General features: G+C 38.0%; 1 protein-coding gene across 18 annotated transcripts in view; it reads right to left on the bottom strand.

The window, feature by feature from the left end:
• madd (MAP-kinase activating death domain) overlaps nt 1–17,667 on the bottom strand; it is a 61,866-nt gene extending 44,199 nt beyond the window's left edge. For 8 of the 18 annotated variants that reach the window (XM_084737094.1, XM_084737032.1, XM_084736484.1 and 5 more), the window contains exons 1-5: nt 17,342–17,665; nt 8,942–9,154; nt 6,523–7,164; nt 1,491–1,794; nt 329–460 (exon numbers count right to left, since the gene is read on the bottom strand). In XM_084737094.1, the coding sequence (XP_084593220.1) occupies nt 329–460; nt 1,491–1,794; nt 6,523–7,164; nt 8,942–9,000 (1,137 nt within the window). In that variant the 5' untranslated portion in view covers nt 9,001–9,154; nt 17,342–17,665. Of the gene's footprint in view, nt 1–328; nt 461–1,490; nt 1,795–6,522; nt 7,165–8,941; nt 9,155–17,341 lie in introns of all 18 variants that reach the window. The other 10 variants (XM_084736737.1, XM_084736959.1, XM_084736068.1 and 7 more) reach the window with 4 other exon arrangements.
• Between the last annotated feature and the right edge of the window lie 6,506 nt (nt 17,668–24,173).

A 24,173-nucleotide genomic window follows, 5' to 3' on the forward strand; every position in this document is an offset into this window, starting at 1 on the left:
TCTAAATATAACATACACTTAAACTGATATAGATTTTTCTTAGGTGGCTAAATTACGTTTTTCTGGTGATGCTATCCACAGCTCAGCTTTTGTGCCAGTACTCTTGAGGGAGACGTCAATCAAAACATGCTCTGTCAGGCCTACACGGTCTTGAGAAAGTCTTAACAGCAAAATTAATGTTTTTTAACTAGATTTTATAATTCTGAACATTTATATTCACTCAGAATTGTATGAGTGTTGAAGAGACAGTTAACCTTGATAACATATGTGCATTTTTACTATTTCAGGCAAAATTTCTAGAGGCTTTAAAACAAATGACAAGTTTTACCTGTTCAGCAGAGGCCATGCATGTCGGCAGTAAGGGGATGACGGGGAACATGTACTCCAGAGGGTAGATCATGGCCACAAAGGCCATGACACTCATAGACAAAGCATTGTAATCTCTGGATTGAAGAATGACCTGAGAAAAACAGGAAAACACAAAAACACAAAATAAAGGATTTATAAGGCAAACATTGCAAACTTTTATTTTCCTGTATATTACATTATAAACTTGTTGGGTGATCGCTGCCCTGTTATGTTCTTATGTAATATGCACATAAACAGACACACAGTCTATTGACTTCTTGTTCTGCTGCTCCATCACATAATTATTTGTACAATCTAACCCTATTTCTTCTTTTTGACTGAAATGTAAAGATGTGAACATCCAGAGTTTACCTTGGATTCATAACTGCAACATTGAAAACTGAACTGTTATGAAAAATTCATTTGGCAGCACAAAGGCCTTGAAAGGAAGTCACTCAGAAAGCTTTCAGACAGCACTTAGTTCAGCCCGACTGAATTTAATGATGTATTGAATTCATCTTCAAAAGACCAAAACGGATGAATACAAGATGGCAGCGTTTCATCCAGGTTGAGAATTTATTTGCAGTGGTCGACCCCGAAAAAGGAGAAGGTTGGGTGGGCTGCAAACAACACAGAAGCTTACACCTAAAGACTGCACATGGATGCAGCATTCAGAGAGACTTTTCAATCAATCTTCATTTTAAGCAGAGTCTTTTGGGTGGCAGAACATCTATTTAGGCAGGTTGCCCAGATAAATTATATATTTTAGAAACACTGTGTGATAGAAAAGCAGAGACTGTCCAGCATTTTTGCAGCAGTATGGTGTGTCAGCAGTGTGACTGAAGCTGTGAAGCTTAGGTTTGATTCTGGATGGCTGCAAATGAGTCTGTGTATCAATGTCACTGTAAACCAAGAGCAACAACAGAACACTACACCAGCACCAGCCAAATGAGGAATTCTATTACATCCCTACTAATGCTTCTAATGTTAATGACAGGAGTGACAGAGATGAAGTGTCTTTATTTCCAGTCTTCATATTACCCATCATACTTTGTCCATACCGCAGTAAAAAGGAAAACAAAGAGACAGCTCCAATTATGATTGTTAATTATTGATAAGGGACTGTTTGTGCCTGTCCTTACCTTGTGCTCTAGCAGGACACAGCTGAGGACCTGAAGACAGGCGTCCACACCCAGCAGCTCTAAAGGCAGGTGCAGGGGGAAGTCGACCATGGAGAAGCGAGAGTTGTCAGGCAGGGCAAAGGTGAGTGCTCGTTTGAGTTCATGGGGCAGGACTTCCACATCCACACGCCTCTGACCTGCCACTGGTACCGGTGAGCGCAGCAACCGGTACACCCAGGATTCGATCTCCCGCAGGTCGGCCAGCAGCTGGCTGCCTTTCTCGTCCACAGACGAGGCCCCAGTGAACACCCGCCACATGGTGTCCCTAGGAAGGACATAAATCAAGTGTATATTGAGAACTCATTGCACACAGAAGTGTTTAATTTAAATTTCTATATTATTTTCATTAAACATTATTTTTATTCTTGATCTCTAAAATGTCAAACAATTGTAAAAAATGCCCCAAAATGCAATATCTCCAAATTGGTTGTTTTTTTTTATCAACAGTTTTATGACACCTTCAAATGTCTTGTTTTTTCTGACCAAAAGTCCAGATAAACAGGTACTGAATTTATAATGATATAACAGAGAGAATAAATAGATCCTCAAATTGGAGAAGAAACAGTGAGTAGCTTTTGCTTGACCAACTTAAGGATCGATTGGTTTAATACTACCTAAAGACGCACGAAGCACTTAAGAGGATGAATAACATAATTTTGTCTCATCATACTGCTCATGAACTGAAACAACCCACAGAAATAGTACAAATACTACAAAATATGAAATTAATATCAATGCAAACATCACTCTTAAAATGCAACACCATACTGGGACTGCTTGTGTCTCAAGGGTCAAACTGAAAATTACTGAACAGTCACGAGAAACTGCAGGAAAAGAAAACATGCTGCATATTGTGTAAGAGCATGACTACAAACTGACATTGTACATAGTGATTTCCAATAGCATTCATACAATCAAAAATGTTTCACTGACAGGCAAAATATGTTAAGCTTAACAAACAGCATAGTGTTTTCAGTTACTTGTAATTTTACAGTTAAAACCAGATTAAAATGATTCATTTGCTCATTTTATTACTGCAAACAGCTACCATGATGCTTCAGCAAACACCCAGTGAAATCACTAACATGATGTGCAAATGAGACTGAAAACACAGGAAAGTCTCTTAAGCAACTGTCAAAATATTCATGTAAAAACCTTCCACTCCACACATGTGGTGCCATTAAACCCTTCTAGAGTGGATACCCAGTGTGTGTGTGTGTGTGTAGCAAGGAGGGAGATAAATCATTAGTCCTTAGGAGCCCTCCCACCAACTGCAGCTGCTACCCAAAGGCAGCCAGAGACCTCAATCTGTCAGAGCCGCCATACCATCAAGCGCTTGCAGCCATTATGCAATGGTTCCCCTCCTTCTCTGTCATCATCACCACACCACATTTCAACCATATCAGGAAAAAAAAGAGAAAAGAAAGAAAAGTCTGTTGAGCCTTTGGCTTGAATGGCCTTTTCGAGGCTATCGGAGAAACCACAGTTGTACACTGATGATATTTCGAGATGCTGCAGCATTTTACCAGAGAATAATATGTCAAGGTATGAGATTAACTGTGCATTACACATTCCCACAATCCCTTGTTGTGATGAGGGAGAAAGCTGCACTGGTGCTCCAGCTATAAATAGATGACTGTGGGGAAAACGTGCACCTTGGGTGACCAACAATCACACTGGGCCCAAGCCAGTGGGAAGTGACAGCCTAATTAACACTTTGTCACTCCAAAATTGCAATCTATTGTGTCACCCATGGCAACAAAATATCTACAAGAGCACAGCAAATACTGCCACAACACAACGTCACAACAAAACACAATGTACAGCTGTGGGTACTTTCTGCGGCTTAAATAAAATATGAGCCAATCACGCTTGGTAGCTAATTAAAAGAAATCAACATACAATATGATCAACTCTTTGCTTCAGAGAGCTGTACTATGAAGGAAGCTCAACACAGCCAGGCTTTCGTTGCATGAGCTGGCTTGACAAAACCTAAAACTCCAGTTAGAGATAACAGATATCACAACAGTGGTTATCAACTTGCTTTGTTAACTCAAGCTTTCTTCTTCAGACTCTGTGTGCGCTCACATAAAAAAGGGCGGTTGGTGCGTCATTTGGTGCGTCAGTCACGAGCTGCCCACTTCAGACAGAATTAACAGGTTGTTATAATTAAGAACTGTGGAAAATATTTAAAAAAAATATCACTCAAAAAAGCAACACTATTGCTGCAAATGAGGCAGAAGAAGAAGAATGCTGTCAGAAAATTGCCGAACGACTGAATGCGATCTTAATGCTGCCATTTATTTCTAACATGACAACTGCACGATTTAACTTCACACAGCAGGTTGAAACATGATGCTGTCAGTCTGACACTGTCCCATGACGACAGAGATGAGGATTTCACTTCAGTTTTTGGCCAAATTAAAGTAAAATCAATGTAACTGATTGAAGAGTTTCCATGATAAATAGGACAGACTAATTAATTTTCTAATCAAACCAAATGGAGGTTCCCGTGACAGTGCGATGCAAACAGTTTGTGCTACTGTTACATTACATTATGTTACATTTCTACATTAAATGGCTTTGTTTGTTGATATTACAAAGGTCAAAGGCCCTCAATTTATAATATAATATAATTTATAATCTATTTCGCTCATAAAGAACTTTATAAAGAAAAGAATTTGTTAAAGAGCAGCGTTTTTTTATGGAAAATTTAATATACTCTTAATATGACCTGGATCTAGCCAGGTTAAAATAAAGCCATCTTTGTGACACTGAAAATTCTGAAATTAGACTCAACATACCTCGCTAACCCATTAATCTCGCTTCATAGTAGACCTCTCTGGTCTGTTAGTCAAAATACCACACTACATACCACCTCTTCATGATGTTGTATCTACAGTTGAGTGGGTATACCATGCAGCCACTGCACACTTTCTGCTTTTATTTTCTTGTTTAGGACTATAACTTCATCCCATTTATAGAAAAGGTACACAACTCTCAAGCAACTATCATGAACAAATTCTGGCATATGCAACTAATTCTCAACATGACCATTTTTGGTCACATGTCTGAGAAATGACTTAACATACAAAGTTGTACAACAGTCATTCTTAAAAGCAGCCTCTGACCCTATAACACCAGGTTAACTAATATTTGCTGTAATATAGATCATTCAAAACTAAATCTTTTAAATGCACTGTTGATATTTTGGTGTCCATTATTTATCATCAAGGTGGAGTGTGATAGCATAAAGTGTTCTGTGAAAACATGACACAGGCTGCAGATGGCCTGCAAAACTACACAGAGCCACGGACAAAGGCTCTTGTGTTAATGCTGCAACACAAACATACCCAGAACAGGTGGACAATGAGAGAAGCAGATGGGGGGAGAAAGAAAGCAGTGGGCACTGAAGAAAACATCAGCGGGAACACTGTAAAAGCAACACATATTTGCTATTGTTTTCACAACTTTTCTAGCCTTGTAAATGTTAAACTGAAGCAAAAAACTATGAACTCTGTGTTTGTGTGGTCAATAATCTGCAATAAGCTGCACAATATGATAAAAAGAAATTATACTGCAAACACTGTGACAGATATTGAGATTGCAATATGATTCAGAATTAGAGGGAATGGCTGTTTTTACATCACAATTTTCATTTTCATTGAAAAATACTTTTAAAATCATGATTTTTGTCAGGGTCTGTACCAAAAAAAAATTCTTACATCAGGAGAACAAGATTTTTTAGGCCAGAACATCTCTGCAGCACTAAAGGATTTCATTATAATGCTGTCTGACATATTTCCAATATCAAAAAATTGTGAAATTGCACATTAATTGTGCAGTCCTTATTTGCACGCAATGCCACGTCATGCTATTCCGCGGCTCAGAGCTGATGAAGCATGACCTATATTTACCTAATTATCTTGCATTTTTAAGCAGTGATATTCATTCTTTTAAATAATTAATGGGTGTGCATGTAGACTTACTATGGGCCAATTGCTTTTAAGTCTTACCCCCTAGAGGCGATGAAATTAATTACGTTATATAATACAACATTTTTGATAGGAATGAAAGATGTACTGAGCAAGTCAAGGATTTGGAATTGGTGACGTCAGAGTAAATGTCCTGGGTTCATTAAAATCAAAGGTTTTATCCCTTTGGTAATATGAATGTACTCAGCAAATTTAACGGCAATCTGCCTGTTAGATGATGAGCTCTTGCGACCAAAGCTGACATTTGGCCTAAAGATTGCACAACAAAAAAAGGTCAAAGAGTGTCAAAAGCAGTAAGTGTTTATCTACCATAATTGCAAGCATGAATTCTTTTTTCAGAAAATAATTGCACACTGAGGTAAAGTAATTTCAAATGACCATCATAATAAATGTGCTCAGCAATTTCACAATAATCAACCAGGTTTTGGTATTTCTAGTGTAAAATGTTTGTTTTAATAGCCATGTGAGTAGGTTTTAATGTGCACCAGGGCAGAGGTGGAAGTCACTAATTACAACAAAACATTTTATTTTATTAGTATTCTTTCCAAGTTTGTCACTATAATCATATTTAAGTATGCATTACACTATGTAATCTACTTAGTTACTTTTAAAAATCATCAGTCTTACTGAATAACCCTGCAATCTGAATTAATATCCGTATCTTCCGATACCTGACAGTCTGGGGATTTCTAAATGCAATTTAGTGGCTTGAATGACAGTGACAACAGCCACAAACAAAACTTTGCCCCTTACATTTTTTCAAGGACACACCTTACCACAAACAATGCTCTCCTCCCATTCTCCTCAGCAGTAAGCACATAATGTTACCACCCCAATATGAAGGCCTGCCCTAAAGACTTGGGATTGGTTCTGCAATGAAGTTTTTTTCTTAACTGTCTAACTATTTCACTAGGGTGCACCAGGGTGAAATGGTAGTGTAAAAGTAAGCAACACAGAAGAGCTGCATGTACATTTTAAGATACAGTCTTAAGCCTCACCTCTGGGTGGCGCGAGGGAGCCCAGCTCGCTGAGTTAGCCTCTGACTACAGCAATCCACCAGCCTCTTGAGAATATATAGGCATTCCCTAAAGGTGGAGAAGAAGGGGTAGTGGCTGAGTATGCACAGCGAGGTCAGCGTGCTGTTGCGGTTCCTGGCTGCCATCTTAGCAGCGCTTCGTCTGTGCTGTGGGGACTTGCCAGCGTTTTGCTCGGCAGCCGCTTGTACACCTTCTTCTCCAGAGGCAGGTGGAGGTGCTGACTCTGCATTTTTGGGTGGAGACAATGTGGACTGTGGGCCTCCACCACTGCCGTCCGACCCTTCACTAGCAGTCTCCGCGGCCTGTGCTGCTGTCTCTGTGTGGCTGCTTTTGTCCCCACGAGTGCGATGATGTCCTCGCTGAAAAGAGCGGTAGAAGTTGACGCAGATTCCGTAGCGAGTGATTCCTGAGTCCTTGTCGGTCAGCGTGAAAACAAACGAGGAGTCGTCACGAAGGCTAACCCTACGCTGGCGTATGCTTAGGCAGCCTTCTGGTTGGCAGAAAAAAACCACGTCTGGTGGAAGTGGGAAGTCGTGGTGGTCTTCCAGCGGGTAGCGGCGGAGGAGTTGAGGCGTCTGGGCCACACTGTCACTGCTTGGTTGCCTAAAGGGGAGATGGACAAAAATTTGTTTTTCAAGCAGCTACGTAGGTTGTAGTGCTGCATCCAGCATTGGTTAAAAACTGTACTCTGTGCATTTTTCAACTCATATTGTATGTATCTGCAAATAAATCTCCCCTCATGTGTAAACAGTGTTGAATTCATGCAGAGATCTTAATTCATGCCTTTGTTTCAGCCAGGCTTGATAATTGTGCTGTTTTGTTGTCTGGTCACGCTTATGCTAGCACTAAAAGCTTTCAAATGGTTCAGAATGCTGCAGCTAGTATCTTAACTAGAACCAGAAAATTTGATCATATTATACCAATCTTAGCTTCACTTCATTGGCTTCCTGTTCATGTCAGATCAGGCTTTAAGGTGTTTCTGATGACTTCCAAAATTGGAAACGGGCTCGCTCCATCCTATCTCTATGATCTCATTAAACCTTATGTCCCATCCTGTGCTCTTCACTCTCAGAATAAAGTCAAAATGAAGTCAGCCTGCAGCAGGGTGTTTTTCTACCATGTCCCCTCTCTCCGGAATAACCTCCCTGCTGACATCAGATGATCTGACTCTGAGGCCTTTAAATCCAAATATAAAACTCATCTGTATGCCTTATTTTTTAACTAGTGCTTATTCTTTGATTAGTTCAGGCCTTGCACCTCTTAACATTATCCTTTCGGTTGGTCAGTTGCAGTCTCAATGATTCTCTTAACTTTTGTAATTATAATCTATATGTGTCCTGCATTTAATGTGATTTTGCTGTTCTGTTCTGTACATGCAACATCCCCTGCACGTATGTCAATCCTGGGAGGGGGTTTCCTCCATTGTTTTCTCTGTTAAAAGAATTTTTGGGGGTGGGATGTTTTCCTTACTCTTTTGAGGCTTTACAGGACAGGGGGGGGTCACACACTGTCACATTAGTGTAAAGATTGTAAGCCCCCTGAGGCAAATTGTGATTTGTGATATTAGGCTCTATAAAAAAAATTTGAATTGAATTTGAAAGGGTCATTTAATGATGAGAAGTATTTCATAAGGGATGAATCAAAGCTGTAACACTTGATAGTACAACACAATGACTAATAAAGCCCTGAGAGTAGCCTGGGGGTTAAGAGAAGCATATTTATAACTATGTTTAGCCAAGAATCCAAGAACCTTTTAGGAAAATCTGCTCAGAGAAAGAAAACAAATAAAATGCATTCCATCGAACAACTCTGGAATCCCTCAAGCAGAACACTTAAAACAAAAATATCTGTGGCTAACTCTAAAAACAGTGACAGACTGGACAGTTCTCTAATTTCATTGTGTTCATGTGAATCATCATTTTCCCTTGTGGCTACTGTGCCTGAAACACTGTGCTACTATGCTTCATTATGCATGCTACGTCATATGGGTGTGCGCTATCTGTGCTTTCCAGTATCTGATGTTGTCATTGTGAGTGATGATGTTGCCTTGTTCTGTGACAAAGGTAGAGCTGGAACCTATATTTTTTGCAAGACTACCCTGCATTTATCTACTGGAACGTTTGCAACAACATCCTCTACAGCAGCAATGCATTGCATCACTGACATGAAAGAGTTTTTGCAATTTTGGCACAGTACAACTGTTGGTCTGATGGGGCCAAGATGCCAAGTTGGCTTGTCAAGAAAATGAATTTGTTGTAAAGAACAAAACCACTTGCTTCAGTAAGCATCACAAAATTTTCAAAGCAATATTTACAGCCGCCCTTATGACGATCAGATATTTCATGAAACCAAAACTACTTCTTAAAGTCAGAGTTCTTACCTTGCTCCGACCACCACCAGGTAGTCGAGAAGGCGAGGGCACATTTTCTTTTTCTCCATCTTGGATTGACCACACCCTGTATGTCACGGCATCCAAGATTTAGTCCCTCTTAAGTCAGTGGCGCCTTTTCATCACAAATGGGAAGGCTCGGGTGTAAAGTTGAAACACAGCTCCTTGATTATCATTGTCATAGTTCGGAAAAATGAATCAAACCTGTAACACAAGAAAATAACGAAAAAATATTAAATCATGTGTTTCTGTGGGAGTGCAAACCAATGAGAAACAATCTAGATGCATTATGAAGAAATCTGGTTCACTACCACTGCATAACACTGCCCAGTCACATGATTTTTCACAGCTGCAAAACTGGGCTAAACATGATCTCATATTGTCATGATTTATAGTCCATCTTATTCACTTTAAGAAGTTGTACAGGCTACTAATGTTTGCAGTAGTCTTCACTTCACTGTACCTGTTTCATTTACTACTTCAGTCAGTATTAACTACTTTTTAAACCCCATATGACTGCTGATTGCTCACATACAGGTAAGTTAGGTAAGGCATGAAAAATACTAAGCTTTTCTACATTCATGAGACAGGAGATTTTCAGTTCTTGTAAAAACTGACAGAGAAATAAAAATGTTTTGTTGTGCTGTCCCTGGTTGTTCAAACCTGCAACAGATAACCCATCAAGGAAACAATTTTATGACACATCAGCAAAGATGCAAAATGTAGTTACATTGCATTCCAGTTTACTGAGGCTATTGCCAGTAACAACGTCTAAGATTCATTTCCTTTTTGTTTGACAGTTCATTATTTTGTGAAAAATCTGAATCTTGGGGCGAAAAAGCGATCAAACCGGACAGGGATAATTAATTTTGTAAGATGTTTTCTTGCTATCAAACAGCATTGTTCCTCTGCTGGAAATGTCACTGCAATGTCACATCTACATTTTACTTTGCAGGAAATGAAAGACAACAATTATGTTATGTTGACAGTACAAATTCCCATTTTGCAGTGTGATCACCAGACAGGGTGCATGGCAGACAAGAAGACAAAGCTGGAGGAGCACAAAAGATGTCAGACCTGACAAGCCAGCATCGGCATGGTGTAAAACAATGTTGCCTACATTATAACAAAAAGGAAATAAAAGCATCCCTCTGAACAGGATGGACAGTGCAATGCATGGTACATTCCTATAAAACTTTGACAGTCTTGTCAGTTTTTTGCACAGATTTTTCTGTTCTGATGATTATGTTAGCTGGTTGTTTTTGTCAGAGGGTAAAGACTTTGCAGTAGAAGCCCGGTGATGTAGTAAGCAGCTTAGGGGCCTTGGTGGAATAAGCACCCTTCAAAGCTTGTACTATGGCCCTTACAGCCCTTTGACAGACAGGTAACTGCAGCAAACTCAACCAGCATCTCTACACATTACTATTCCCCACCGTGGAGCCACATGGAGCTACAGTCCAACATGTTTTCAATTGTCACAATATTAACTTGACGCATTGGGATGAGAATTTCTTACATGACAACATAATCTACAACTGCACAGCTATTACCTGGCAATGTTACAACGTTAAAAACAATATTTCCCCAGCTTCGGTGACATGATATCACTAGCGTGCAGGCTGTGCTTATGTCAAACAAAGGTACATCAAAAACACTGGTACTTAATCATCTCAAAGAAACAGTGTCCTGGATGTACTCTTGTAAAGGTAAGATGAGGATGCATAAGCCACTCAATTGAAAAAACAAACAAACAAACCAGGAGAGGAAAGGGATTATGCTAGGCTCAACTCTTAAGACTTTGCCTTTACAGAAACACTATTTATTTTCACATCCCCCAGATATCTTGTCATGCTATACGCTGCAATAATGTTATATACATTAGAAATTGACACCCCCCAACACAAGTCAGATCAAACGCAACCTGTTTCATTTAAATCTTAGTTAACTACTGTTAATATCACTGTGTTTTATATTTACAGTTACGTAAACAGCATCGGAAGAGCATAATGGGCATTTTCATTTCAAAGAACAGCTTGTGGCTGCAGTGAAGACTACAGTCAGAGGAGAACTTGGTATCTCTGTCTCCTCCACAACAGATTTCTCTCAGCATGATTGTTAAACGTTGTTACAAAATGGTGGCTCTCTAAAGAAACCCATGCTGTTTCATTCTGAGGGAGGAGCCCCACAACCTGACTGTTAATTACTGATGCTTTATACTGCTTAAAACCACACACATATATTATATTACACTTCATACATTATATTTGTATGAAAAAAATCCCAAGGTGTTAAAACCCATCTGACAGGACAAGTCCGCATTAGCAACTCTGATAAATGTGTGGTGAAAAAGAATATCTACGGTGACAGGATCTACTTTAACCAGAGTGTCATACCATATTACTGAACAAATGGCACATGCCGACACTCCACCCTGAAACACAAACACTTTACCCCGAGCAGGTTTTTTTTAAACTGTCTCCTAAGGTTGTTATCCCCGCGCTGATAAGCTAATGGGTCTATTATCTCAAACATAAATGCAACTGTACATACTATGTATACATTCCAGTTGAAAAAGTTAAGAGTAACCTGGAAGTAAAGGACTATAAAATGTGTCACTGATTTAAACTGACCACACCTCTCACTTACAAGCCAGATCCATGCTGTGAAAATAGTAATTCTTAATATTTTAGATAATCAGACAGAGGTCTGCAGTGGCTTCAAGTTTAATTTTATTTCATTATTTGCAAATTTATTAAATTCAAAAACCTACAGCCAAGAAAGATTAATAGATTCATTATTATTTTGACATATTACATAAAGACAAATGTTTAATAAATGACAACAACATTGGAATTTGGGCACATTTTGTGCAAAAATTCATGTTTCAGTGCTGTTGTACGAGTTTCACTGCTGTTAAAGGTTGTCAAAAGTATCAATACATCAGTACTTTTTGAATGCCACATTTAAAATAATAGATTTGTTAAATAGAGTATCAAAAGTGCTGAAGCTACTATAAAAAGATCTAGGACTTCTTTTTTTCATTTTGCCTTGGTATCAAAAGATGCATCTTTTCTTTATACAAGTATTGTATCGAAGATTAAAACTCTATTGCTGTTATAAAAGTCACACTTCCATATAGTTGTGATAGTGTCAATGTCCTCTGCTTACATTTCAGAGGCAGTATAAGCAGCCTGGCAGATTTTGTGTTGGGTTTTTTTTGTTGTTTTTTTTTAGTTTTACATGGTTTCTGGACTTCAGTTATGAATGCTATTGACTTGTCAAACTGTTTCTCTTTCAATAGCTTTAACTGTAAATATCACACTGGTTTCTCTTCAATGTTAAAAATGATACCAGTTGAAATTAGGGCTGCACGATATGGTAAAAAAAAAAACATTACAATTATTTTAACAGATAACTATAATTGCGATGTGATTCATAAAAAGTGGGAATGATAATTTTTTCCAATATAATTTTAATTTTCACTGACAATAACCCTCTTAAAATCATGATGATTAACATTTATCGGGGTCTGTACCAAACAAGCATGTTTTGTTAATTTTGGAGAGAACATTTTTAAGGCCAAGGGATCGTTGCAACACCACATTGCTTCATTATTATGCTGTTTTGTCACACACTTTTCCTTTATCAAAAAATTGCAGGTTCTGTGATTTGGATGTTGCACTTGACCATACTGAGACTTCTATAATATTTCAATTAATTGTGTAGCTGCAGTCAATTATAAATAAAAGTTGACATTTTACAAGTGAGAATAATGCTTCATAGATGTGAGCTTGTCAAGCAAAACAGACCAGGCACTCAAACATAACAGGGAAGACAAATAGACTGTATGCAAGTCATAAGTGGGACACCAAAGTCTCACATCCTGACATAGGCTGTCATATACCCAGCAGCGAGCACAGGCAGCGAGTGACGCAGCTGTATCCAGTGGACATTAGGGGTGACTTATCACTGAAGGCTCCAGATGCATTATGGGTCTAATTATGTCTAATAGCCCCAATTCTCAGTAGAGGAGTCATTCACAGAGGGGCATCTTGATGGAACACGATGGTAAAATGGTCAAAATTTTACTTAATTACCAAATAGACCCATAATAGAGAATACTTACACCCTGGTCACTGACACATTAGTATCAAACCATAGCCACTTTAGCTACAGAGTACTTTCTTATTATGATTGGAAAGCTGACAGGGTTAACTTAGGGAATGAGTAAACTGCTAACACTGTCCGATGCAAAAGTATTTGATGTGCGTAGTGCCATAGAAGGCACAGTTCAAACACGGTTCATATAGCACTGAACCATGTCTTGTTGAGTCAGCTTAATGTCAGCACTCATCATTGGTAAAATTATTCAAATACACTGTACGTCTGACAGTCTCCTACTTGCTTTTTGCATGTCAGTGAACAAGAAGACCAAAGCTAACTGTCACTTAACATTAATACATATACTTTCTCTCTGAAACACGGGTAAGAATACACACTCTCCTGTTGAAACACTCCATTTTGAAAGCAAATTCTTTACACAGTTCTAGCTATTTCTGCATACTTGAGCTGCAGGATATTTAAAAATATATATATTACAGTTATTCTGACAGCTATTGAGATTGCAATCTGATTCACAATAGGTGGAAATTATCATTTTGGCATCACCATTTTAATTTTCACTGAAAAATTATGAGAATCTAACATCTGTTGGGTTCTGTACCAAACAAACATGTTTTTTTTACACCTGGACAACACGATTTGTAGACTAGGGCATCTCTGCAGTACTACATTGTATCATTATGATAATGTTTTGCCCCACATTTTTCTTCTCTCAAAAGTTTCAGCTTCACTATTTGCTATTGCACTTGACCACGTTGTGGTTTCGATATTATTTTGCTGATTTGTGCAGCCATACTACATACATGGCATAATTCTGAGCATGATGGAGAGTGGTAACAACTTGATCCTTCCTCACAGCAATGGCAAATTACAGAGAGGAAATGATTCCAACAGCAAAATATATTCCAGTGAGGCCTAGGCCTATGCAGATTACAGATCTAACCCTATTTATCTTGCAAAACCATCAAGACAATGAATCAACGTGCAGGTCTGGCAACGTGAATGCTTCCTGGTGCAAAGCCAAAATGGCTATTTCATGAAGCAGCAGACCTGGAGGCAGACTCATCCAGCACAAAGATACAGGACAGACCACAGCATTATTTTTAGATAACGACAGAAGACTACGCCACTTTGCTGATTGTATTTAATGAGTGACCTTGGTATTGAACCCTGTTTGTCTCTCTAAAACAAAGAATAATAAAAGAATCACCACAGTACTGTGTAATCTCCAAAGGAAAGATAATGGTGTAGGTTAACACAACAGATGAATCTGGTCAGAGTGGTCTGCAGGCAGCACTCACTGGTTATATAAGCACAGAGAGGAGATAGATATGATTCACAGGCCTCCAACGTGGATAGCAATCCTTGCCAGTCACAGTGAACAGCAGTAACTAGCAATGGACACACACGAGACGAGAGAGGGATGAAGTGTAGATGAACAAAGTATAGATCACTGTATTCTCACTTTTACATTGCAATCTCTTCTTACCAAGCCAATGGTACAATGTTCCGATGATGAACAGATAAAAACTATTTTTCTTCCATTAATAACAATGAGCACAAAATGACAGCCCGATACTCCCAAAACCTACAGTAACAAACTACAATACTCTCCTTCTAAAAGGTTTCTAGAACTTGTCCAGGCTGTGACTCCCACTTTTGGTTGCAAAGTTCAAATAACCAAAGCACTTATAGTGTTCTGTTGTCTGCTTGTCAATGGGGAAATAATTGTATTTGTTAATCTGTATTAATTCTTGTAGGGTCACTTTTCATTTGTGTAGCAACAGTGATAGCTGGGGGCAGTGGTGTGGTAACAGGTTGCATTTGGGTCGTGTGCCATCACGTAAGCTGTCACATCAAATTGAGAATGGTTAGCTTTTATTTTTTCTTGGGTAACAGGGAGGGAGTTGTGGGTTACATAATGATGACATTCATACCTTATTTTCATTGCAGAATAAATCATATATATTGTTCTTAAAAATATCCCTCGACTCTATTAGGGCTGCATGATGACTCATCATTTACTATCACAAGTGAAAAAAAAAAAAAAACAGCAAATCTTTACATTAAAGAAGCTAGAACCAGCAAATGTTTGACATTTTTGCTTGAAAAATGCCTAAAACAAATAGTCAGTTATTAAAATAGCTTCCAAGTCATGCTGCATCTTAAAAGCACACAGGTGACCCTGCTGATCCACAGCAGCCTAACTCCAGTGTATGACAGATGATGTATTTGCCCCATGAACCATTTGTCATTGTTTTATTGTTTTTGCTCAGGCATTGAAATCCATATCAAATGTTATTTCAGGATCAATGGAGTTGATATTAGCTTCGGTCATAAATATGAAGCTGGTCCATAACACGTATAGCCGCTCACACTCAGTCTATTCTGAGCATTTTGTCCTTACTAGGGATGCACAGTAAATACTGGGTTAAATAATGTTATTATGTAAAACCATTTAATTTAAATTATTTTGCAAACATTTTCTATTTAACAAAAGCTTATTTGTGAAAGTTTTTTTAGTATATATATAGTTTGCAAGAAAAAATAACATTTGAAGAGTCAGAATCATCCTTTGTTTTTGTAGTTATACTGATGTCAGTTAGATTTTGTTTGGTCAAAGCTGTGGAATATTAAATCATCCATCTTTGCTCAATGCATCTTACTCTTTCCTTTCCCATGGGTGTCCATGAACAATGGGTTTCATGGACTTCTTTTTACAATACTAAAATGTGAAATCATTGGCCATCTTATCTGTATCCGCTATAAGAAGCAGAAAATTATTGAGTATTGATATCATCTTTAAAAAAATCCATATTGTGCATCCCTCAATTTTACTTCAGGGTGAAATCTATCATTTATAGGTTTCAAAACATCTTGCCAATGGCCCACAGTTGAAAATTAGCCAGCTGACTTACATTGGCATATTTACAGATATGCTGATTAATGTTTTCCTTATGGGCATAAATAAAAGAAATCAAACGAAGCTGATATTTTCTCAAGTCATAAATATAAAGCTAATCCATGACATCTGTGGCTGCTTACACTATTCAAGTTTTCAGTCCTGACATACAGCTTTCTCATATTTTGACCTAATTTCTACCTGACAATGTTACATTAAAATGTATTTTAAAAAATGTATATCATAATGCCCTTATAATATGGTATAAAAAGTCACATTGCAATTATTTTGACTGAAATTGCAATTGTGATATATGATACCATTGTTGGGAAAGGTCATTTTTGTATTACAATTTTCATTTTTCTGAAAATAATTTAAACCATGAGGATGTGACATTTATTGGGGTCTGTACCAAACAAACATGTTTTCTTTCACCTGGAGAACGAGGTTTTTAGGCCAGGGTCTCTATGCAGCACTACACTACCACATTAAAATGCTGTTTTCTCACAAATTGGGATTTGTTCCTGGTTCTGCGATTTGGATATTGCACTTGTTAATGTTGCCATTTCGATGATTGTGCAGCCCAAATACAAATCAGAATGTATTCTAAAATATTAAAGATAACATAGGTTCATTCATCCTATATAATGTTCGTCACCTTGCTGACGTTGTAAACCATCTCTGTATTCACTCCAGTGTCACTGTCATTCAGTCAGTTTTTCGATTAGTTAAATTAGAAACCTTGTCTCATCAGTCATGTTTTTGTCGGATGCTGGTTTGACATTGTGTAACGATGCTAATGGCGTGATGAGTGATGAGCTTACAATGACACACGATTTTGCAAGGAATGGGTGGCAGGCAACGTTACACTGTACAAATCCCATGAGAGCTAACGTTGGATACGAGGGGCAATGGGGAATTTTGCCTCCTATAACAAGCTAACTGGGGATTACAGTAACGACATAAGGAGGATAACACTCGGGGTAACATCATGACAGCCGTGATAAGGCGATGCCAACGCCTCCTGATAGTCCAGAGAGGGCTGGTGGTGTACAGTGTGTCTGTGTTATCCTTTACTTTCTATTTATGACAAGCTGTCGGGCCCTGACTCGTCCTAACGATGCTCCTCTCACCTCCACTCTACTGCTAGCTTCACGGCTTCCTACGTCACGGATGGATTAGCTAGCTAGCTGTCAACCGTTAGCTAGCTGCTAACAGTAGCTTCAGTAGCTAACAGTAGCTAATAAATAGTAGCTAACCTGTCAAATGTAACAGAGGTAGCGACACCAGAAAACAGCCCAGGACACACAGCACGAACGAGTTGGTCGGGTTTAAACAGCACGGACGTTAAGTAACAACATCCTTACCTGCTTACATTAGCCGATTAGCCGCTAACGTTCGCCGCGGAGCCAGCTGCTGATGACGGCCTGGGTGGTGGGTGCCCTCCTCGGTCACAGAGGGAGGGAGGTAGCGCTGTTTGTCCGAATTCAGCCTTCTTTCTGTCAGATTACGGTTTATCATTGGAGACGCTGGACAAGAACGACGGCTGAAAAGGCTCGTTTCTCCGTCCAGCTGGTTCGCAGCAGCATAAATGATGCAAAATGTGTGTCCGCCTCTCTGCTGCTCGATGAACGGGTGGCTCGGTCAGTTACAACCTGCCTTCACAACATCCTCCTCATCATCATCCGTCTGCATCGAGTTCCGCATACTCACAGCCCGACCTAACGGAAGCCACTCACAAGCTTGATAAAATAATAAAAATAATAACAATGCTACTTGGAGTGTCTGTGGAAGTAGCTAGTAGTTTCATTCAAGATTTGCAGTATTTTACTATAGTTTATTGTCTAGCAGGGCCGGACAAATCCTTTTTGGGGACCTATAAGTGTAACCTGATGGCCACCCCACCACCCACAAACTGTTCAATTATTAACTAAAACTTATGACATATAAAATTACTGAAACGAAAACAAATTCTGGGTGAAATTAATCCAAACAGGGTGATGCAGGACCCCAACATGAAGCAGGGGGGTCTTGAATCATCCTGAAGGGGTTCATTTCACAATAATCACCTGCTCACTGTACATAATCCCACTTATTAAATGGTTACTTAACAAGAAATATATATTTAGCACACATTTATGCGACACAAAATATTAACTTTGAAAAGATTTTTGTGGCTTTATTCTGCAAGAGTGACCTGCTCATTGTACATTATCCTACTTGTTACATGGTTATGTACCAAAAAACAATAATTTGATGCAAAAATATTAATTTTATAATAATTTTAGTGATTTAGCAATTGCTTTATTGCTCCTCCAGAGTTTATAATATGAACAGTGTCCATAGCAACGGTCTGTTCTTCATAACAACAGACCTTAGAATGCTGTAATTGACCAATCAGTCGAGTATTTAACGAAGCCATGTAATAAAAAGGAATATCAATACCACTTTTATTTAGAGTTTAAAGAGATAGTTCACCCCGTCATTGTCTTCTCCCCCTCATGCAGACTGAAGGTTGGGTTTAGTTTGTTACTACACAAACACTGCTGGAGTTTCACAGGAAAGGAGCGTAGCAGAATCTCCCAAAACAATGTAAGTGGATGGTGACCAGTTTTCAACAACTGAAAAAAAACAAATATAAAATGCCTCAATTCTGCTCGTCTGGTGTAATCCAAGCCTCTTAAAGCCTCAGCATGCCAAGTTGACCAGAAAGATGTCATTTTTGCTTTTAGCCTAAATATTCGCTGTAGGGAGATTCTGCAATGCTGCTTTCTTCTGAAAGTCCAGCAGTGTTTTGTGGACTAAATAAATAACAACAACCTTCAATCGGCATGAGGTGGATGGGATAGCCAATAAGCCTGTGGCAAATTTACATACTATAACTGACCACATGACCAAATGTTAGGCTGACTTTGAATTAGGGGTGTGAGAAAACATTGAAAATATCACAATATTATATTTTGTGATACTATACTGGTTTTAAAAACACTGTATCACGATGATAAATACAAGGATTCAGGACAGCGGTTAATTTTGTGTTGTGTTAAAACCCCTGACCGCTAGGAAGCATTGCTGTTACCCATCTACACTGCTCTGATTGCATGACAAAGTCAACTTTTTTCAACTCAGATTTATCCATATGGTGGTTTGTTCTTTATACAATGACAGTTTTCCTAAAATTAGATTTAAAAAAAAAGCAACATCATCTTTCTTACAGTATTGCAACATATCGCAATATATTGAATTGTAACCCACTGTATTATGATACATATTGCATCAACACACAGTTGTAGTTGCATCAACTACAATAAATAAACACTTTAGGTTGTGGTTACACCCCAGAGACAAAGCTGAGACACAAGCCTGCACGACACCAGTGCAGTGCAGCTGCATAAAAATAAAACTGTATCTGTAGCGTGAGTGTGTGAGTAAAAAATGCTGCTGGCAAACTTGCAGTCTAGACATCCACCATGAACTGAAATGATTGAATCATCTGCAATGTAGGGGATTTTACAGGGATACTTTTATGCACATCTTGAGAAGAATGTAGGACAGGGCTGTAAAGTGGAGAGGCCAGTGGCTCCTTGTACCCCCTACTTGAGGTGCCCTTGGCTAGAAGACACTGGCACACAACTTCAATAAAGGGACTATAAAGTGTGTTGTCAAGATCCCAAAATATTTTATGAATTCCCTTAATTCCAAATTTTTAAGTAGAGTCCTCAATATTTCTAACAATTTCTGATGTTTCTGAAGCACACCAGAAAAATGGAAAATGGGATCGACCTCATGAAAACCACTTACTGTGACTCAGAATAATCAGCCTGAACAGTTTGAAAAGCCCTGAGCGTGATTCGATAACATGATTTGGACCTTAAATTTTTACTCAAAGTGGACTCATTAGCTCTTTCTGGAAAATTCAACTGCATTTCAAAAACTTTTTTTTTTTTTTTTTTTTTAAATCAAAGTACTATTTCTAAGGTCAGGAGCAAACTTTCTTTGAACACTTTTTGTATTTTATCTATTGTTAATATGACATGTTCATACTGATTTAATATATTTCTATGATAATGTACCCCTTATGTTTCTCATGTTATCCTTTTAGGTATACATATTATATCTTACAACATTGAATTTCCCCAAGAGAGATAAATAAAGTTGCTTTCTTTCTTTCCTCCTTTCTCTCTGTCTTACATAAAACTATATATAGACAGTAACATTATATAAATGTTTCAGAAATGTATAATAGAAATGTTTTTGCTCTCCAGCAACTAAGCCAAGGCAGGATGATGTCCCATTTGAATACCAAATAAATCTGAGTGTACAGTCACTAAGGTCTTGTCTCCAGCCAAGTTGGTCTGACTTGAGTCCCTGAGCATAAACACATAACACACCAGAGCGGCAAACAAATGAGCATATCAGCACTACAGCATAGCTTTAATTTATACTGTACATACAAAACAGAGGCTCTTCAAGAGTTACAAGTATTAAAATAGGTTTGCATTTCTATATATCAGTGTTTACAGTGTCACCCTTTAAAGAGAGGAATTACATGAGATCAGAGATGACAATTACAGTATATACAGAACAATCAAACTTGATACCTATACAGCATTAACATAACTTGTACACTATGAAACAACTATTTAAGAGCCAACAACTGGTGCTTTTTGCTTGTTTGATCAGAGCACAACACAGCATGAGTTCCATATGTCGGTTGACCTGGGGTTGAATCAGGGCATGGTGGGAAATTCAACCCAATATTACAGAGGCGACTTTTAAACTTAATGGTAAGTTTTTGGCTAGAGACATCCTGCAAGCAGCAAATCAAAACCCAAGAGCAAACATTTAATTTCAAAGGGACCCAAAAGAAAATCTTGCATATCCAACTGAAACAAAGCACTGGCATGGTTTCAAAGTGCTGCACACTCCCACATTAATCTACTTCTTTTAATATTGATCTATCTGTCAAAATAAAAACCATTAAACACATTACAAAAGGATGTAAGAAAATCAATACAAAAACATCTCCCTATTTTTAGAGCATTAATTAAAAGCAAATCAAATTTTGAGGGGGAAGGCAAAGGCTTGATATAATATGTGGTCAAAAAGTGCCAGGACACCATTGACTTGTGACTTAATGTGTTACTGCTGCCTCAGAAATTCTTCTTTTATACTTAGAACATAATCGAGTTTGCTGACATTAAGTTTGACATTTAATTCAGGCAACTTTCAAATTAGCAACGCAACACAATGCAGCTTAAGATGAGACTGAAACTTCAGCTCTTCGTGCACTGCACTTTCCTCCAGTAGCAGAAACAGTTACATAATCGGAGCCTTTCGTCAGGTGTTTTTCTGAGCGACTGTTGGAGGAGAGGAAGAAAAACACAGTGCAGTTGCTGCTATTGTTTCTGTTATGATTCTGCAGACTCAAGAACATACTGTGCCATTGTTAATACAATAAAGAACATGGAAGGATGTTTGTGTTCATTCAGCCACCCAGTAGATTGAGCTCGCTGTGTGTCGTCCATTTGCAGTCTTTTTATCTTATGGTGCAAGAGGTAAGTCTTTAAAATCTGAAGTCAGTGTTCACCTGACTAGATCAACGATGCACCTGGCAGAGGTACTGAATTATGGTCTACTGTTCCTGTTTGCATATATATTGAATTGCAAATAAAACCTAAGCAGTTAACTCACCAATTCATGCTTTTGCCATATCAGAGTCGTCTTAGTGAGTACTGTATCTCCTTGATCTGTGTCAAAGACAGTGCAGTTGACAGGAATATAAAACAGTAGATCTTTTGTATGTCACACTAAGAAAAATCTATAGAAGCCCTGAGAGGGAAGTGAGGAAAAAGAAACTGTGGTGATTCATCCAAGTCTGATCTACATGTTTTCTCCCTCGTGTTTATGACTGAAGAGTAGATGGAAAAAAGGTTTGGGCGGGTGAATTTTTCTTATTATTTCTCATTTTATTTTTTTTGTCAGGTGTTTGTTGTTGTAATACTAATTTTGGCCACAAGAGGTTGAAGTGCACCACCAGATTAAAAGCATTCATGTTGTTTTTTCCAGGTGAGTTTTAATCTGTGTTTTAGCCAAAATGAGTTTTGCGACAATTTTTTCAACCTGGTGAAACGTTTTGTTCCCCTTTTCACTGATTAAATAAAATAATAAGAAGAAGGAACTTAGAACGATTATCCTAACAAAGTTTCACTCTTTTCTTTCAAGCGTGAAAGGCTATCTATGGTGGCCATGAAAATCGTTACTAGCTACTGTCAAAACATATATAGCGTATAATAAAGTAATGAAAACACAACAACTCTTATTTTCACAATTAAGATCAGACTTAGAAAATGAAACACCAATTTTTTTTTCACTTGCCTCTCAGAGCTTCTATGAAAAGGACAGGTGTAAATAGAAAAAAATATCATGTCTGAACTGTATTTAGCTGCTTCGGTTTCAGGGGTCTGCTGGGGTCCATGGTGGCCAATTGCCCCCATGGCTCACTGGGACACTTGAATAGAATAGAGCCTTTTTAACAGCATCAGTAACACCTGTGTATTTTTTCCCCACTGTAACAGATCATAATGTTTGCTGTGAAAAAGGCCTGTTTTTAAAATAACACTGTCTGACCATCTGGGAGATCCAAAGCAGGTCATTAATTTAAACAAAAACATTATGCAATGCAGACATGTTGATGAATGAAGCAAGAGAAAAAAAACTCAAGGATAACATTGAAATTCAAATGATTAAAACAAAAAGTGCTTTTGGACAAGATTATCTCATTCCAAATAAATCAAAACTAGGCCTGTCTATTAGTATAACTGAGAAGGACACGTCTTCTATGTCTTGTGTGTTACTGAGTCATGTGTATTGGTGCATCTGTGCTTATGTGAAGAATCATGTAACATGTTAGCTGTTAAATAGAATTTTATTAATTAAAAGCCATTAAGAAATCATAGCTCAAAATGGTAAAGAATTACAATCATGGACAATGCCTGATTTCAACTGGCACTGAGTTTACTGTCCAAAAAAATGGGCTTCAATGGCATTGTGTTGTCCAGTTTTCAGCCCGCTCGCTGCAACATCGAGTATGAATGGAGAATAAACTTCACAATTATGAATTTGCATTGACATTCTTTTTATCAACCGTTACGTATTTCAAGTTTACACTGCACAGGAAAATGCATGGAAAACACAGCATGAATATAAACATCTAAATATCTGCAGTCTATTTAACGGAAAATATTAATGTTTCTACTCACTGCCTGTTGTTCTCTGCTCCCTGTTATTTAAGATTTTGGTACAGTTTTTTAGCAAAACCTTACAGAATCTGGCCTGTTAAAGCTGTTGGATGTTAAGTATCCATTACATGAAGATACTTAAGACTAATGGTAGTTTTCATCCAGATATTCAGCTATACATCTTTTCCTCAGAATCATTCATACAGTATATTATCAAAAATAAAAGTGAAATTCTCTATATCCTGTTCAAACTACATGTACGTTACTTACAAGTTTCTCTCACCTTTAAAGGACCAGTGTGTAGGATTTAGTGGCATCTAGCAGTGAGTTTGCAGATTACAAACACCTCATCTCACTGTCCCCTTCAAGAAAGTCCACATTTAGAGTCAGTGTTTGGTTTGTCTGTTCAAGCTATTGTCAGAACATGGCGGTGCAACATGGCGACCTCCATGGAAGAAAGACCCGTGCCTTCTGGAATATAAAAGGCTCATTGTAAGGTAATGAAAACACAACAAATCTTATTTTTCAATTCTAATGAAAACATACTTATGAATATTATATTCAATTTCTGCCACTTTCTTCCAATAAACAACCATAAATCTTACACACTAAACCTTTAAATGCTTGTGTCAAAAACACAAACAACTCAACATATGAAAATAACTGTACTGCTTTGTAATGAAATTAGTAAAAGTACATCTCACATACACACAAATAAGTTGTTAATGGAGGCAGTCCTTTCTTCGATTTTGATTTAAGGATACAACTTTGTCAGGTTGAGTTTTATTAATTTGAAAAGAGGCTCACAGAGATGATGGTTTGATGCCCTTTTCTAAACAATTAATCTTTACATGGAATTTGAAGACACATTAGTACCACCTATTTCAGGGTACCAGTGCTCTGTATAAAAAAAAACAAAAAAAAAACAAAGAAAAAAAAATTTTTTAGTCGCATCACC

Source organism: Lutjanus erythropterus, chromosome 1 (assembly GCF_056507025.1).
Source record: "Lutjanus erythropterus isolate fLutEry1 chromosome 1, fLutEry1.hap2, whole genome shotgun sequence".
Classification (NCBI taxonomy): Eukaryota; Metazoa; Chordata; class Actinopteri; order Lutjaniformes; family Lutjanidae; genus Lutjanus; species Lutjanus erythropterus.